This window comes from Festucalex cinctus, chromosome 13 (genome assembly GCF_051991245.1).
Source record: "Festucalex cinctus isolate MCC-2025b chromosome 13, RoL_Fcin_1.0, whole genome shotgun sequence".
Lineage (NCBI taxonomy): Eukaryota > Metazoa > Chordata > Actinopteri > Syngnathiformes > Syngnathidae > Festucalex > Festucalex cinctus.
The window spans coordinates 11,477,334-11,494,820 of NC_135423.1; the positions used below are offsets into that span (position 1 = coordinate 11,477,334).

Here is a 17,487-nt window from a genome sequence, read left to right on the forward strand (position 1 = left end):
CAGATATTGGAAGCTTTAAAGCTTTAAAAAAGTAATCGATTAATTGACAAGTAATCGATTATCAAATTGACAACTGCTCTAATAATCGAGTAGTCGTTTAGAGCCATTTTTAATTTAAAATTGTCCAAATCCTCTGATTTCAGCATATCAACAGTAATTATTCACTGATTTATGTAGTCCTTGATGAAAGAAGACTGATAATCTTCTGTGTTTAATTAAAATAAGACATTTACAAACATATGTTTATACATAGGAAAACATTGGAAATGCTTTTGTTAAACATTTTAATTCAAAATTAAAATGAATCAGATTAATCGACTGAATAATTGATAGATAAATCTTTTCTTAGAAACGTGCCACCAGAAGCGCTTGCTTAGCTTGCGTTCGGTCGTACCGCAGCATTATGTTAATGGGACTACATTCCCCATGATTCTTGCACACGGAAGCAGGAAGTAGTTTCTAGTTCTGGTATGACAAAAACATAGACACCTGCTAGCGATGAGATGCGGATGAGGGTGAGAACGTTATAGGAAGCCATTTGAATTAAAGATAAAGTCAACATCCATACATGCATATATAAGGCGCTCCGGATTACAAAGAATTTAAGACTGTAAGGAAAATACTGTAATTCTACGGTAGTTTTTCTTGCCCTGCCATAGATACATATACAATATAGATAGTTATGTCTCCTTTAAGTCGTTTCTGTCTAATTCCTCAATACATATTCACTTTCAGTCCTTTGCTTTCCTATGTCGGATCGCTGAGGTGTCGCAAGAATGTGGCCTGGCATCACATCCTCAATCATGAGGTCTTCCCAATTAAGCTGAACTTGCAGTCCATGCCGGGTCCACCTGTCTCCATCTCGTGTCATTTGGTTTGCGATGTGGGCAAAGGCTGGGTGGGTCAGGCATCAAGATCAGCACGGAGAGACGTCTTCTTCCCCGTATCTATAAACGTGAAGTTGCTATAATGAGCTCAGGGTTAAAGATACCAAATGACAGTCTCCATTTCATTAAATCATCTTCTGATGTCTTTGTCTTGTGAAGCTCTTCAGCGTTTTGTTATTTACATTTTAAAGCGTTTATTCCTGTTTGATTTCATCCAGTGATTCCACTCATTATTGCATTTTCCCTCGACAAAGCTGAACAGTACCCAGCCTCGCCAATGGGGTCTCAGCAGGAGCCACAGGCCTCCGCTTGGCTAGGCGCTTCTCCATCTCTCAGCCTTAACCTCTGCAAGACGTGTTGCTGTGAGGCACAGAGAAAACAAAATAACACCCTAGGTGCACACACAAAAACACACACATATACTGTTGCCGTTGGTTTTTACTCCCTCATCGCTTCACACTGAGGAAATGATTGCCTGGTTCTTTGCCTCTGTTGCACATCTATCAGCTCATTAGTGTCGGTAATACACAGTAAGTGTACAAAGTAAGTGCGCTTTTGTGTGTATGTAAGTAGGTAGCCAAAGCCTGCGGCATCCTGTCAGACTGTCGGGAGCATGTGCATGGGTGGTATGGATGTGACCGCTGCTTTGTGTGTTTTTGTTGTGTGAAGGACTCTAGGCTGTGTCTGGCTGTGGAAGTGGGGCTTTGGGAGGTAAAGGAGACTTCAAACGGCATCCTCGGGAGGTTTGGGTGTTCTCATGTTGTCTCAAATCAATGAGTAGTTTTATTTGTTTGTTTATTAAAGGGGGATTAGTAGTGTACTTACTCAGTAAACTGTACAAACACACTACGGCAGTGTAGGTGTAGCTGACTCTTGGCCCATGACTGCATTATTAAGCACCCTTTCAACATGATGAGAATCATGAGCAAAAGTTGCTTCTCATTCTAATGTAAGACAGGCAGCTTCAGACTCAACCTCTCTTTAAGATCGATGCAAACATATTTTGAGCATTTTAACTGCTTTAAACAACCACTTAAAAAGATAAACATAGAACCCTGAGGGTTGTATTTAAAAGCATTGCTTTGGAGTCAGCCAGTCCTGCCTTAAACATCTTCAATTGGTTCAAAAAAACAACAACATAAAACTGCTGTTCGCCTCTCAACTGGAACATGTAAAAGAGAGCACAGAAGAAAATAATAATCACAATTATTTTGGTAATAATTGAAAACATGATTAGGACGGTTATTTATGTTTTGGTACGAAAAAAGAAAATGCTAAAATGTAAAAATTATTAAGCCGATTAAGTATAAACATCACATTGTCAAGAATTGCCATCGTTTACAGAAGATCCGAACTATCTCAGATTTCATAATCTTCCTTTGAGAAATAACAAAAAAAAAAGACATTTATTGACTGATAAACACAGTCACACAACCTGTCTAATGTAAAGCATGTGCAACTGGTCCATTACGGTAGCATATGTACGAAAAATGATGAATTCGCACCAAAATTTTAATTCTATTCTCATTGAACCCCTCCTACATCACCTAATGTTCAAAAACAGTGCCTAATTATCACCAAAATGAATGTCCAAATGGATATTAATATCCTAATCATAGTCTGAAAATATTTTAACAAAAATCACAATATTTTGAATTATATTATGGCAATGTTAATACTTGACTTATACCATACAGCATTCTTTTTACACAATAGACCAGCTTGGAAGTCCGAATGAATTCGAGGTTCTTCTGCACGTTGCAACTAAAAAATGTTTTAAATGTAAAATTTGATCATGACAACATCATAACTGGAATATTATACTTGTTTTTGTCTTTGGAGTGACTTTGTAGCACAAAGCGCTGTGATTGACCCGTCCAAATGTGTGCATGTGTGTGAGTGAGGGGGGAATCTGGCCACTTTTAATCACAGGAGAGACACCCCCAGTGAGCGATAGCGAGCTGTGACAATCCACTTAGTGCGCTCTGTAATCTGCTTAACCATTTAGTGAGTTGTTAAAGGAGTATGCAAATACTTGCATGGTCAAAAAAAAACAAAAAAAAAAAACGACACACACAAATCTGGCTCTTGGACTGCTGGCGATTTGTAGCGCTAACACATTTAGCGTTGTGAGTGTGTGTCCGAGTGTGTTGATGTGTTTGAGACCTGCTGCAGGCACGGAGAGAAGCCAGGCCTGGAGCGTGATGACAGAGACCAGATCCGGCCAAATAGAAGTCCCCCCCCCCACTGCCCACCAAAACATGCACGCGCGCACGCACACACGCACACTCCTCCCCAATCCAATTACCCTGGTCCCCTCGTATTCTCTCCTGTCCTCTCTTTGCATCCATACCTTTGTCTACTCCTCTTTAAACTTGTTTTTATGCAACATGACTTTAATAGGACTCGGTAAGAGCCAAGTGTTTGTTAAAGATCTCGTCTTAGCTCACCGTCGTGGTCTGTTACGACTCAGGAGTCAGGATTGTATGCGGCAGGTTACGAGCAGGAAATATGACAGGCCAACTCTGATTTAGAGCATTATGTAAATGTACTTGTCGGCAAAAATATGTTTTTCTCTCGCAAGAAAAAAAGGGTTGTGGGATTTTTTTATTATTATTTTTTTGGTCTTGGCATAAAAAGATTGTTGTGGCGTAAAGAGACACACTGTTAATGTTTCATTTTCTCTCCACTTCAAGGTCTTATTCATCTGCACTTCACTCAAGTCTTTATAGGAAAAGACCATTTTTTTCCCCAGAAGAAAAAAACAAGTTACACAGTAGGGAGTTTACAGTTGATAAAATATTATTTTTATTTTGCGTTTGACTTCGGGATGTGTCAGCATAGTTCCAGATGTGTAGTGTGTCGATAGATGTGCGACTGCAGGAAAGTTTAGTTTGATTTTACATGTTGCGAGTTCGTGCATGGAGATGATGTAATGCAGGGGTGTCCAAACTTTTTCATTTGAGGGCCACATACAGTAAATGAGAAGGACGCAAGGGCCACATAATGTTATGAAGAGAAATTGTGTTTATTCCAAAAAATTGTACAAATAATTTATTTGTGCTTTTGCACATTTATAAAAATGCTACACTATATAAACCAATTTATTTGTAATATGGCAGTAGGTTTATTATAGTTTTGGAATTTCCATTTTAGTTAGTTTTTATTAGTTTTCATGGTGGTTCTGTTAGTTTTATTAGTTTAGTTCTTTAAAAAATGCGTAGTTTTAGTTTAGTTTGTTAGTTTCAGTATTAGTATTAGTTTTTTTTAATTTTTTTTATGTGTATTACTTGTGTGCAATATTTAAAAAACACCATGGGCGTAATGTCATCTGAAGGTGCTTTTCTATTGGCTGCTGCTAGATGACAAAATAAATCTACTAAAAATCACATTTAAAATGATCCCCAAAGGCTCATGCATTAAATTAATTACCAAAGACTAAAACATGTTTGCTATAATTATAGTTAGTTTTGTAAAATGCAGTTTCAGTTAGTTTCCGTTTTTTAAAAAGCATTTTCGTTTTTTTTTTCCGTATTTTATTTCGATAACAATAGTTTTTTGAATTTTAGTTTTAGTTTTTTCATTAGTTTTTGTTAACTAAAATTACCTTTAATGGCACCTGTTTTTCGATACACTCCCTTATTACGTTGACCTTCTCCAAACATTTTTGTTTTGTTTATTGTATTTGAACTGAGTCAAATGCCATATGTCGCAGGCCACTGAAAAATGGACAGCGGGCCGCAAATGGCCCCCGGGCCATAGTTTGGATGATGTAATGTAATGATGCAATGATGGACTCTGTTTATCATCATCAGTCATTTAGGTCAACATTGGATCATTAAGAAATCATCTGTGAATTCCTGGAGTCAGTTGGCTGCACTGAGAGAAAAGGGGGTGAATTATTTTGCACACCCTACTTGACAGTTATTTTTTTGTAAAATGGTTAAAATTCACGATTCCTTCCTTCTTATTGCTGTGATGCACCAACTTTTTCAGAAGTTTCTACTTTTGTAGCAACTTGGCCATCTTGTGCACTCAAGCAGCCCGCCGCTTCTTAACTTCTCTTTGTGCTGCGCTACCTTGAAGTCTGGGAGACGCACGAGCGTACACGCCGACGTCTCTCCCTGCAGGCCAGGCCGCAGAGCGCTCGGGGCCATGTTGCTTTGTATTCTGACGGACAGGCAGACAGAAAGAAAGACTTACCCCCGGCTAGTGATTACGTCGACGTGACACCGCAGGAGTAGCGTGCGTCGAGGAGAAAGTGCAAAAGGCATGGCGTGCAGATGAAATGAATAACAATGTATGCAACGTGTCTCCCCGGACCCCCGATAACCTGCACGCCAGAGCCGAGTCGCTGTGACAGGCTGGTCTTTGTGGACACTTTATCCTGCCTGTACACTTGTAAGGTAGAGCTGGGATAATCGCACCTAATCTAATTAGGTCTAAAGAGGGCCATGACTGAGGCTGGCCAGAGGCTGACCGGGCACGCACGCACACACACATCAGCAACCACAGCTCAGCAACAAAATCCTGTTTGCATTAGAAAAATAAGGTTGTCATATTGATTATGCAGATGAGGCGCTAACTGGGGCTAACTGCCTCTCGGGCCAGCCGGTTCCAGCTGACACAAGCTAAAGAGATGAGGAAAGGATTAGGACAGGTTCAGCTATACGGTTTCTTTCGCCACCGTTTTGCATGTCCTGCTTTTCAATTCTCGGCAGGCTGATCCTCACTGCTGCTTTGCCATTTTGTCATGCAGAGTGACTTTATCACTTGTAACAGTCTTTTCGTATTTAAAATGGAAATATGTTGAAATGTCAGGGGAAAAAGAAAAAAAAATGTTCATCAGAAAAGAAAAGGAAAAAAGTTCTAATATATTACAAGAACATGCAGTTGCTTCCATATTACTCAGGTTCATACTTCATAGTGAATGTCATTATTGATGAAGCTTATACTGAAATGATACTTTTATGCATTTCTTATTGTTCGATTACTTTATTTACACAACCTATACATATTCTTGTATTCTTTGGCAGTCATTTTTTTTTTCTTCATAAAATTACTTTAATCTCTTTAGAATTTGACGTTCTCAAAGTACATTTTTTCTTGAGTTAATGACTGATATTCTCAAAATATTACCAAATTTTTATATAGTAGTATTTTATTTATTTATTTATTTATTATTATTATTATTATTATTATTATTATTATTATTATTATTATTATTATTATTATTATTATTATTATTATTATTATTATCATTATTATTGTTATTATTATTATTATTATTATTCACAGTATATTCAGACTTTATTCTCATAATTAATTTATTCATTGAATTCTTTGCCTTTATTTTGAGATTTTAACTTTATCGCCAAAGTATTACTTTTTTTGCATAAAGTGGTGCTTCTCAATGATAATTTTGTTAGCCCCAAGGGAAGAAGAAAATATTTTGCACGCCCTAAACTCTCTGGCGTGACTATAAAGTATAATTTGTCTGTAAAATTTTTATAAGTACACCTCTGTAGAGCACCTCTTGCGGACTCTCTGACAACAATGAGAGTACCACTGCCATCTACTGTAGTGGATGTGCAATTACACATTATAGTAAGGAGAAGAAAAAAAACAAAAAACAGTTCACTGGTGTCAAAGGCATCCAACCACGTCTCCTATTTGAGAAGGTCTGGCATAAAGTTACACACTGTTTCTTCAAAAATTACTCCTTGTAATAGTTTTTCTTTGGTCCTGTAATTAAGAATTTCCTTTTCCAATTGGCGCATCTCAATCATGTACTTGAAGGAAGTTGTCGGATGAGTTCTCTAGTAAATCCAGCTGTAGATGGTTTTTCCAATTGCCTTGCGCGTGCAAATGTGTGCCAATTTATAATGTGTATGATGTCCGCGCACACGTTTGTCTTCAGGTGTGCAGCCAGATTGCTATCCCCTCCTCGAGAAGGCCCGGGCTCTTTTCGGGCTGAGGGTATGATGTCCAATTGAAGGGCAGGATTGAAAGTGATTACCTTGTTAACTCCTGGCACCCGCTGCTCGCTTGAAATAGAGCTGAGCGCCAGGGCCTGATTTGCAAATGAATAACTTCTCGTCTCGCCCGTCCCTCTTCTTTCCCCCCGTCCTTCCTCCCTCTCCTTTTTTTTTGTCCAATTGATGCCAAGATCATCTTTTTATATTGTGCCATGACAGATGCTGCGCGGGGCTGCCATTGTTCCCCATCAGTTTTTTTCTGGCGAGCCAAAAGATTTCCACATGTGATTTTAACACTGACAAAATCCCACCCCTCCATACAGCCACGTGCTTCAGTCTTTGTGTATCAGCGCAGCAATCTCCAGACTTTCCGAGCAGAATGTTGGGTGGTGTCATTGTCTGCGTCCCAATAATGGAGAGGTAGCGCTCTGATTAGGGAAGCCTCTAATTGGGGGATATGAAAGGGGCCGCCTGCTATTGAAGAAACCGCAGGGAAATTGATTGCTCTCTGACGTTTCCCGTTTGCCTTTTCTTTTGTGTGCTATTGCTTTTACTTTATAAAGCTGAAAAAAAGAAGTCCATTACTTTGCTCTGCACTGATTTGCTCCGAACGTGTTTGCGTTGTAACCTACGTTGCCACAATGGTAAAGTATTAATTACAGTAAATAGTTTTCTTAAAAACAATCCAAGGCCATAAAAATCAATCACTTGAAATGTAAAAACAATAATTATGGTGGTAAATGGACTGCTTTTTATTTGGCGCTTTATCTACACCAGATGGTGTCCAAAGCACTTTACAAAGCCTCACATTCACCCATTCACTCACACACTCATACACCAGTGGTAGGCAAAATCGAGGTTCAGAGACTTGCTCAAGGACACTTTGACAGGGTCACCAGGGTAGATAATCGAACCTACAACCTCACAGATGGAGACAATCACTCTACCACTGAGCCAAGCTGCCCCGAACCGACTGTACTCTCTGGTTCTGTATGACAACCTAATATTATGCCACTGCACAAATTCATATAGTCATTAACTCATTCACTCCCAATCATTTTCACTCAAGCCACCCATTTCGCTCCCGGCTGTTTTACTGGATTTTGACTGACTTTGCAAGGCCCACAGAATATTGTGTTCTATTGCTATAAAAACACGGAAACTACCAAAAGAAAGATTAGAGTCTCTTATGTCATCAGGGAAAAAAGTATATTTCTGTCTGTTTCTGTTTTGCAGCAATTAGCATTAGAATATAACTAAGTTTCATCATTATTCACAAACCTGTTGAAAACACTGGGAAAAAGAGCTTGTTGCAACATCGCGCTGGCTGATCTCTTATACTCTGCTGCCACCTGCTGGCCGTTTTATTGTAGTAACTGTCATTACGTTAAGCGACCTCTTCAGGTCAGAAGTTACATCAAAGCCTTCTGTATGCTCTAGCATAAAAAACAAAAAAACAAAAAAACGTACAAATATGTTTTTGGTAGTATTAAACATATTTATACGTTTTTGGGTTTGAATGAGTTTTAATTGCATGTCATACATAAACTCAAAACATGTTTCGGGACTAGGGGCCTATTATATACACATAATTGGTCGATTTTTGCCCATTTTTCTACTTTCTAAGTTATTTTTCGTGTTTTCTATAGTATTGATGTTCTGCCTATTAGCTATATATTTAAGCATTAAGGGACCAAAAACGAAGTTATTCTATCCATCCATCCACAAGTTAATGGGCCGATTAATTCGGCTATCGATATTTTTTACTGTCAAATATTGGGATCGGCAATGGATTAAAAAAAACAAATAATAAATCTATATTGGTCAGGCCCTAGTCAGGACAGCTATATATCGAGGACCCACCACAAAACACATAAAGTCCAGTGAGTGAGTCTGTGCAGGAAGCGTGGGTTCAGCTCCTAATCAGTGACTGTGTGAATTAGTGGTTGCACAATTTCAGATTTGAAGTCCACGTGACTGTGATGATGAAAGTTGAGTGGACGTTGACAAGCCACTGATGACGTCCAGGTAGCGGTTGCACCACTTGCCCAATTTGTGGGAGTTTGCGGTGTTTTGCTGCAAATAATCACAAACATCTTTTTGTCTGGTAAAATAATTCACAGCTTTTCCTTCAACTAATGTGGTCCAAAAGCTAAACATTCCAATAATTCTCTTGGGTGTTGCATGGAGGATTGACAGCCCCTGATGAACCCCACTGACATTTCCCCGTCTTGTTAGTGTGTACCATCCCTTCTATTTGCGACATAAACCCTGAGAGGTTGCTGTGATAATGCCCATATAAGAATGCCATTTCAATTTCAATTGGCAGCCATGTTTAAAAGGAGTTGTGGAGATAGCAATCAGGCCCGAGGGGATCCCAGGCTTCTTGTATTGTGTCCCTTGCCTGCTTCATATCAAGCATTTGCCTTGTGTTAGTAAAAGGCCTATGTCGCTGATGGGAAATGTTTATTACTGCATGCTTTCTTTTATTGGAATGTGTGCGCGCGGGTGTGCGTGCGCTTCTGCATGTGTGTAACGCTCGGCCCCTATCCTATTGACTTTTTAATAAATATGCCTGTCGTTACATCAGCAGTCAAACAACATATGAATTCTCAATGACACGCTTGACAAGGCGTGCGATTGTGGAAAATGGGCTGGCTGACACACTCGCGCACGCACACACGCACATCAGTGATGTTACTCTCAGTCATACAGTATCCTGCTTTCTTTGGTTGAGATTTTCTCTTCGCTTTATCTCAATATGTGATCACGGGTATCAATAAGAATGCCAAAAGCTGTCAAACGGTGGGAATAATTCATCCAGTTCACAGGATAAAAATAAACAACAACAAATGTGTATCCCTTTAAAAAAGTGTGGGACGATAATTTCATACATTACTTCTTTGTAAATTATTTTCTTGGCCCAGCACCACTTCATCCCAATTGCATCCCACTTCCACATGCCAATGACAGCGACAGTGATGATGACATCATTTGGGATCAATCCCAGCTCCCCCGCACTCTCAAAAGACGCTTTACAACCTCCAAATAAAAAGATTAGAGTGTTCTGTGTTTTAGACCACATGTTTTCAAATGAACAAAGAGATGGAGATAACTCAACTGATTCATGAATTGTTGCTTGTCAGCACCAATAGTCTCTCTCACAGTGATCCTAAAAAAAAATAGTTGCATTGAGCTGGAACATCACAGTCAGCATTTATTTACAAGGGGAAATTCAAGTCGAACAAGTTATTATTATTGTTTGCTTCCATGCCCAGTTTTGTCGTTTTGACATTGGAGAAGCATTAAATCAGAATTGAACACTTGGACCTCCAGCCTAAAAGATCCCAATGAATGGGCAAGCGAGGCAGACTGAAAGCACAACCAAGGAAATGCCGACATTGTGATGGATCCAGCCACCGTGTTCAATTGGTCAGTATTGACTTTGGCATTGCTTGGTTTGTTTGTCCACCTTCACTTAATTGTCCGTAGTAATTAACATCAGCACTCTCACGTTGTCAGTTCCTACTCTTTTAAGAATAAACTGCTTTGTTTTAATTTCCCCGTTATCAAGTCACGAAGTGCCATTTTACCACTACTTTTGCCACGTATGCACTTATGTTCATATTTTATTATTAAATAACATAAGTGAGGCTAACCTGCTGTATTTTTTCTCATTTTCTTCAAGACTTCAGCATTCAATTTTTCAAAATTGAGGGACATTTTGATCATTTCATTGGTTGATCAATTGTTTTGCCCAAAGGTAGCCATGACATTAATGTGTGTGCATTTGGAATTCTTTTGTTAATTGTTGACAGTTCAAAAATGAAGATTTTATCAGTTTTCTGTCTCTTTAATCATAAAATATAACATGTTTATAGTTGCGGGTTGTCAACATTTAAGTTAATTTAAAGTTCCTTTAACACCACTTATTTTATTTTTATTTTTTATTTTTTTTTTGACCGCCCCTTGAAAAGCCTGTACTCGGGGAATTCCAGTCGCAATGCAGCAGACACATCCACGTTAAAATTTAGCAGTAATAAATTTATTAATAATGCATATATTTGTTGAAACTGGGTTTAAGTTGTATTTTACAAATTTAAAAATGTGCGGAAGTTACTTCATGTTAAGGATTGACAGCTCTTAATATTAAAAGAAAAATGCACTGAGCTGTCACCAATGTCTTTCAGATGCAATTATGCCATCTAGTGGCAGAAAAATGACATCAACACAAATCAATCTCACACTCGTTTTTTATTTTATTTATTTTTTTACAGTGCATCTTTTTAATTTTAACTAAATTTTATGAATTATTATGAAATTACTGTATCAATGTTGGTAGTTTAGATTAGGTGTCATTAAATGGTGCATCTGAAATGGACTGTCAATAACTATACTTGTTGAATGTTTAAACAAGTAATTTTTACACACAACCTCATTACTCATGTCAAGATTATCGCAGTTTAGCATATATACACCACTCCTCAACGCGCCTAATTCCCGTCATTTATTCTCCTCCATTTCTGCTTCGGCGGCATGCCAGCTATGTAATGCGCCGCGGTGGTTGTAGCGAGCAAGGCCGCCGCGTCTCCCAGGCCTTGTGCTACACCGACCATTACTATCTGGCCTGCCTCCGCTACAAATTGGATGAACAGGCACTGACACATTTTCAATATTATTACATTAAACCAAGTGGATTTTGATTGATAACCTAATATGGGCCTAATGCAAAACATCAATCACGGCAAGTATATTAATTATTTAATATTGTGGCGTAATTCAGAAATCAATGCCGCTGCTGCGTGCACGGCACAGAGGAGGAAGGAGGGGTGAGGACAGCGAGAGGATGAGGAGAAATGGAGAGCTCGGTCCCTCAAGACCTCAGCAGATATTTTGAACACGGGGATAAGCATGTAAAAGGGATTATCATCACTATCTAGCCCCTTCCGTGAAGTCAGGACAGCATTTAAAAGGAGTGCCTGATTAAATGCTATTAAACGTGAGATTTTTAATAATCAGGAAATGTGATGTTGCAAAAAAAAGGAGAGAATAAAGTGAAATGATGCAGGAGGAGGGGGAGGGATACGAGCGTGTCCGTGTCTCCCCTGTGTTAGATTGTTTCCCGCTAATTGCGCTTCATTAGCGGATTACACACACTGTCACCACGGTAACAAATGTCTCGCTGTCTGCCCGCCGCGCGCCCCGCCATGTATAATGAATGTGGCGGGGTGTTTGTCACAATGTAATATAATTACAGTGCAGATGAAGTTGGCCTTAAGTGGTCGACTTTGTGCTGCCAAGAAGACGGAATAAACAACAAACGGGCTTTCATGGTTACCTTTTGGACCTTTACTTTCATTGTTGCTTTATATTTTCTTTTAATTCTCCTCAAGGGAAGTTATCTATCCATTGATCTATCTTGAACAAATAAACACCTTCCTCTCATAGTTGTCTCCATTTTTCTCCTTGAGGGGGGAAAAATGATAGTAATTGTATTGTAATTATCAGAAGTTATAGAGGTTTTCACTCACACAAATACTGTTGATCCCTCTGAACAATGTTGCTAGTCAAAACAGCAGCACCTACTGAAGTCTGAAAACGTAAAAATATGGTATTAAAATGATCTGATGAGGTGACATCTACGTAGCAAGCTAACTCTTTAATATCTCCTCAAATCGCAGCTCCTACTTTAATCTACACCATGTCTAAGTTATTTTTTTGATGCATCATCCATTTGTAAACGCCTCTCCTCAAATAAACACCTATCCAATTACCCTCAGGAAAAATGTAAAAGTGAATCTATCTCTCGGCCGCCAGACTGTATTTTCTCAAACAGAGGTCTCTAATCGAGAGCCATGTCTCCCAGCTGCGTAGGCCACTTGAACAAATAACAAACGCCTCCCCCTAAATAAACATTTTTGCCTTTTCCCTTCAGGAAAGAAAAAATAGTAAATCAACCTATCCACTGAAAGACTATTTTCTCAGTTTGCGTCCTCTAATGTGGACGCGGTTTCTTGCGGATGAGTCTCCCAACTGAACAAATAAATGCCTCTCCCCAAATAGATTGTTTTACTCTTTTTTTTTCCTCCCCCAAGAAAACGTTGAAAGTACATCCATCTCTTCATCCCAGGCAATTTGTGTTGCCTACTCGAGAGCCATGTCTCGCAAGTCAGTTTTCCGCTTGAACAAATAAACACCTCTCAAATAGATGCCTCACCTTTTTCTCTCAGGGGGAAAAAAGCATGTTAATATTCCTCTGGACAGACAAATGCTAGTAATTGAAATGATTACAAACCTTAATTGCTCAGCCCATTTGAACTGTGTTGCTCACCAAAAAAGCAGCACCTACTGATGCACATAAACAGATTAATTGAAGAACTGCTTCTGTGAATATTATTGAAGGTTATTTAACATCGTGCAGTGTTGTGTTCGTTCCAACCAGGCTGCCTCGCTTCCTGCTTCCCCCCCCCCCCCCCCCCCCTTCATTTCTTCATCATCATCCTTTTTATCAATCTTGCTATCTTCATATCATTCCATCAGACTTTATTTGAAATTAATGATGTGGGAATGACTGCGCTCATGGTGGCCGGTGTGATGGATGGATAGGTGGATGGATTTTTGGGAGGAAAGGGTAAGAGGTGGTGGGGGGGTGTATTAGACAGTATGTAATTTTAGAGATGGTATAGATTTACACTGTGATGCTGCTGGCTGCATTAGCAACTGAAGCCTGTCGATAAGCCTTCCCTTCTCTCCATGAGCGGACACGCTTGCGCACACATACACACACACACACACACACACACACACACGCACACACACGTGTTGTCAGTAATGGGGACCAGAGTTGGTCGGGGGTGCTGGGATCGGAGGCTGTTTGTATTCTCTTGATCTTTTGATTTCCACTGCTGCAAATTTGAAATATGCCAAAATTGCATCTATTATTTACTGCCAATTTGCCTTTCCCTCCCCCAACCACCCACACGCACACACATTTCCCGACTTGCCATTCTACCGCTTACACTGTTTATTTTACTTATTCTACATACTTTTTTATCATTATTAACAATTATAAGCATAATTATAATCTTTCCATGGTTATAAGCTTGTCATTGTTTTGACTAGACACAAACAAATAGACAACAAAAGGGAGACATTTTCTACCCTTTAATGCAGTATCTTTTAATTATTTTGTTACGCCAGAAACAAGAAAACAAACCACCACCACCCCAGTCTCTGCTGAGACTATAAATAGTATCATAAGTCGAAAGAATTTGTTAGAAGTACACCTCTGCATAACATTGTATCCTTGTTAACGTTAAGGAAAACCACAAAAGGAAAATAAATATTACAACTTAAAACAAAAAGAACTTTATTAACTTTGTGTTTTAGTCTGTAACAGAAAAAAAAACTTGAATGACATTAATTTGCCTGAAAGTAAAAATAAATAAATAAGAGCACCACTGATATCTACTGGAGCGGATGTGCAAAAAAAAATAAAAAAATAAAAATCCCTAGGTCATTTTGCAAAATGAATTAAAATGGATTTTGTTGCTTGCATATTCACAATATTAATCAGAATACTGTGTTTAGACTAGTGTGGCTGCAATTAGGGATGTTAAAAAAAAATATTTGACAATATATCGTGATATTACAGTGCGTAATTGTTGAATCGATTCAATAGGTGGCTGAATCGATTGTTAAACATCCACTTTTGATGGAAAGATTTTCAACAAAACGTCTTAGTTAGGGTTGGTGTTCACACATTATTAATTGAACATTAAGCCTTAATATTTTATTTCAATGTTGTTCAAACATGAAACAGTTTGCAACCTGTTTGTTAAATACAGTGGCTCAACATTATAAGACTGAAGTTTCAGATAAATAATATAGTTTCATACAAATCTTACAGTGTGGACGGCACGGATGACTGGTTAGCACGTCTGCCTCCCAGTTCTGAGGACTCTGGTTCGAGTCCAGGCTCCGGCTTTCCTGGGTGGAGTTTGCATGTTGCTCCTCGTGCCTGCGTGGGTCTTCTCCGGGTACTCCGGTCTCCTCTCACATTCCAAAGACATGCATGGCAGGTTAATTGGGCGCTCCGAATTGTCCCTAGGTGTGTGTGTGAGTGTGGATGGTTGTTTGTCTCTGTGTGCCCTGCGATTGGCTGGCAACCAGTCCGGTGTACCCCGCCTACTGCCCAAAGCCAGCTGAGATAGGCTCCAGCACCCCCCGCGACCCTTGTGAGGAATAAGCGGTCAAGAAAATGGATGGATGGATCTTACCGTGTACACGTACAAGTTTACTGATTACTATTTTCTCCATTTGAGTAAACATTGCAACAATCAATATCAATTTGTATCCGGAATAATCAGTATCGAATCGTGACCTACGAATCGTGATACGAATCGAATCGTCAGGTACTAAGCAACTCACACCCCTAGGCTGCATAGAACATAAAAAAAAAAAAATGGGGGGTTGACTGCTGAAATGTTTGAATGGGCACTACTTGCCTGCACCCAGCAGAGGCACTGTTGAGTACATCTCAACTGCTTTGCTATCGAAAGAAGAACAACGTGACGTCAGCTATGGGAAGTTCTGGTACATCCAAACATCAATAAAGCTTGACGGAATAATTTTGTGTTGGTGAACTTTACTTACCGTTTGTAAATGTATTTTTGTGTTGCAGGGATGCTGTGTGCATGAAAGCAGGATTGGAACATCTGGTAAGTTTTTTGTTTTTTTTTCCATAACACACAGACACACTTTGACATCTGCTTAGGGTAATCAACTTGAAATGATGGAAATTCGAATAATCATACCATTCAGATGTCTTCAAGTCCCCTGAAAAACACACACCGTCTTCACACACGGATGAACGTGAGCGCGTGTGCGAAACTCTCTCATGGGACGAAGCCTGAAAATTTAATGTCTATTTCTAGGCTTTCTTTATGACTTGCTTTAATACGAGGTCACGGTGCCGTGCAACAAAGTGAAAAGGTTCTTGCTCCTCTTTTTGGGCGGGAAAGAACCAAGGCTTTCTTTTTGGCCCCCTTATTCCACAGGATGAATTATAGACGGGGGTCAGCGAGGGTCCTGGTTCTCGGCGGATGGCGCACGCCCTGGCCCCCTGCATACTAAGCTATGCACATACACACATAACCGACCACACTACGCAAATGACCCCGAATATGCCACAATGATAACCGACCTCCACATTAACAGTTTTTTTCATTGTATTAATAGTGGAATGCAACGCACACTCATTAATTAACGAATGTATTGTTGACGTAGACTTAGACTTGAGTGGACTTCACTTCTTAAAACAAAAATATAAGTGTATCACGACCACAATCCCTCATCAAGAGTAATTCATAATACATCTCAAATGATGAGACAGTTGGACATCCAAAACAAGTTAGAGAGCAGATCTCAGAAGGTGGATGGGACTGTAGATAGCCAATAATGCAGTGCTCCATAAAAGGTCACGTGAATAATTCAAGAGAGGGTTACATGCATTAACTATATTAATCACTTTGTGTATAGCAATAGTAAGTGAGCCTTCAGCGCACAAGATGCACTCCACTTAAATGACTACAGTATGTTAAAGGTACTATATATGCAGTTGCTGAAAAGTATGACACACTACAGGTGAAGTCACTCACAATAATAATCATAATTATAACAACTAGGGATGTCCCTACCACATTTCTTTGCACCCGAGTCCGAGTCACCTAATTTTGAGGATCTGGCGATACCGAGTCCCGATCTGATTCCTCTGCAAAGTATTGAAGGGAAAGTGCTTCCATATTTTTATTTTTTATTTTTTATTTGAACAAAACCATAGCTGTAATTGTTGTATTTATTTGCTATATTTTTGCTTTATTATGTATACTAATGACAAAAAAAAGAAAACCTCCCAAATACAAATATTTATTTATTCATTTATTTATTTATTCATTTATATATAGCAGAGTGAATGAAGAACGTGGTTTTTTTAAAGGGGAAATCAAATCCAAAATGTTGTTTACAATGTGTTTCATACACCATCACGAGCCTAAACGTGGCGTTATGAGTAATATTGCGTTTGTGGAAGATGAATTCAACAGAAAGATACACCTGTTTTTATCCAATTCACGGTTTCTTTTTGAAGTCCTAAATTGGTTATGAATAGGAATATGTGAGAAGAAACCTCACAAAGCAAAATACAGTATCATGGTCTAAAATAATCAACGTAGCTATTGGGATATGCACGCCTGGCTTGTGTCACTTAATTTCAACTATGTACGCAACTATATATACAGGATTAATAGGTGGACCACAATGTTATTTGTAAGTCACTCACAAAAAGAGGAACAGACAAAAAGTGACTTAATTGTGTGACAGGAATGCTAATAATATTAAATCATATTGATGATGTAAATATGTGCTTCTTTAACCGTGTCAATCACAAGTGGTTGTTAGTAACTTTGTAAAGGGAGAGTTTTTGGTAGATAAATTGTATGTAAATTTCTAGTATGTCTAATCTGATTTTTAAGAAACAAAAGATGATGTGCAGCAGCAGCAGCATCTGAGCCATCGTCGCTTCCTTGCAGGTGTTGAGTTTTATACACTTGAGTGTATTTTTA

The 17,487-nt window shown here is 38.9% G+C and overlaps 1 protein-coding gene across 1 annotated transcript in view; it reads left to right on the top strand.

Moving 5' to 3' along the window:
• rsrc1 (arginine/serine-rich coiled-coil 1) overlaps positions 1-17,487 on the top strand; it is a 128,072-nt gene that overhangs the window by 37,416 nt on the left and 73,169 nt on the right. Inside the window, exon 5 of the mRNA XM_077540209.1 lies at positions 15,549-15,585. Within this exon, the coding sequence (XP_077396335.1) occupies positions 15,549-15,585 (37 nt within the window). The remainder of the gene's footprint in view (positions 1-15,548; positions 15,586-17,487) is intronic.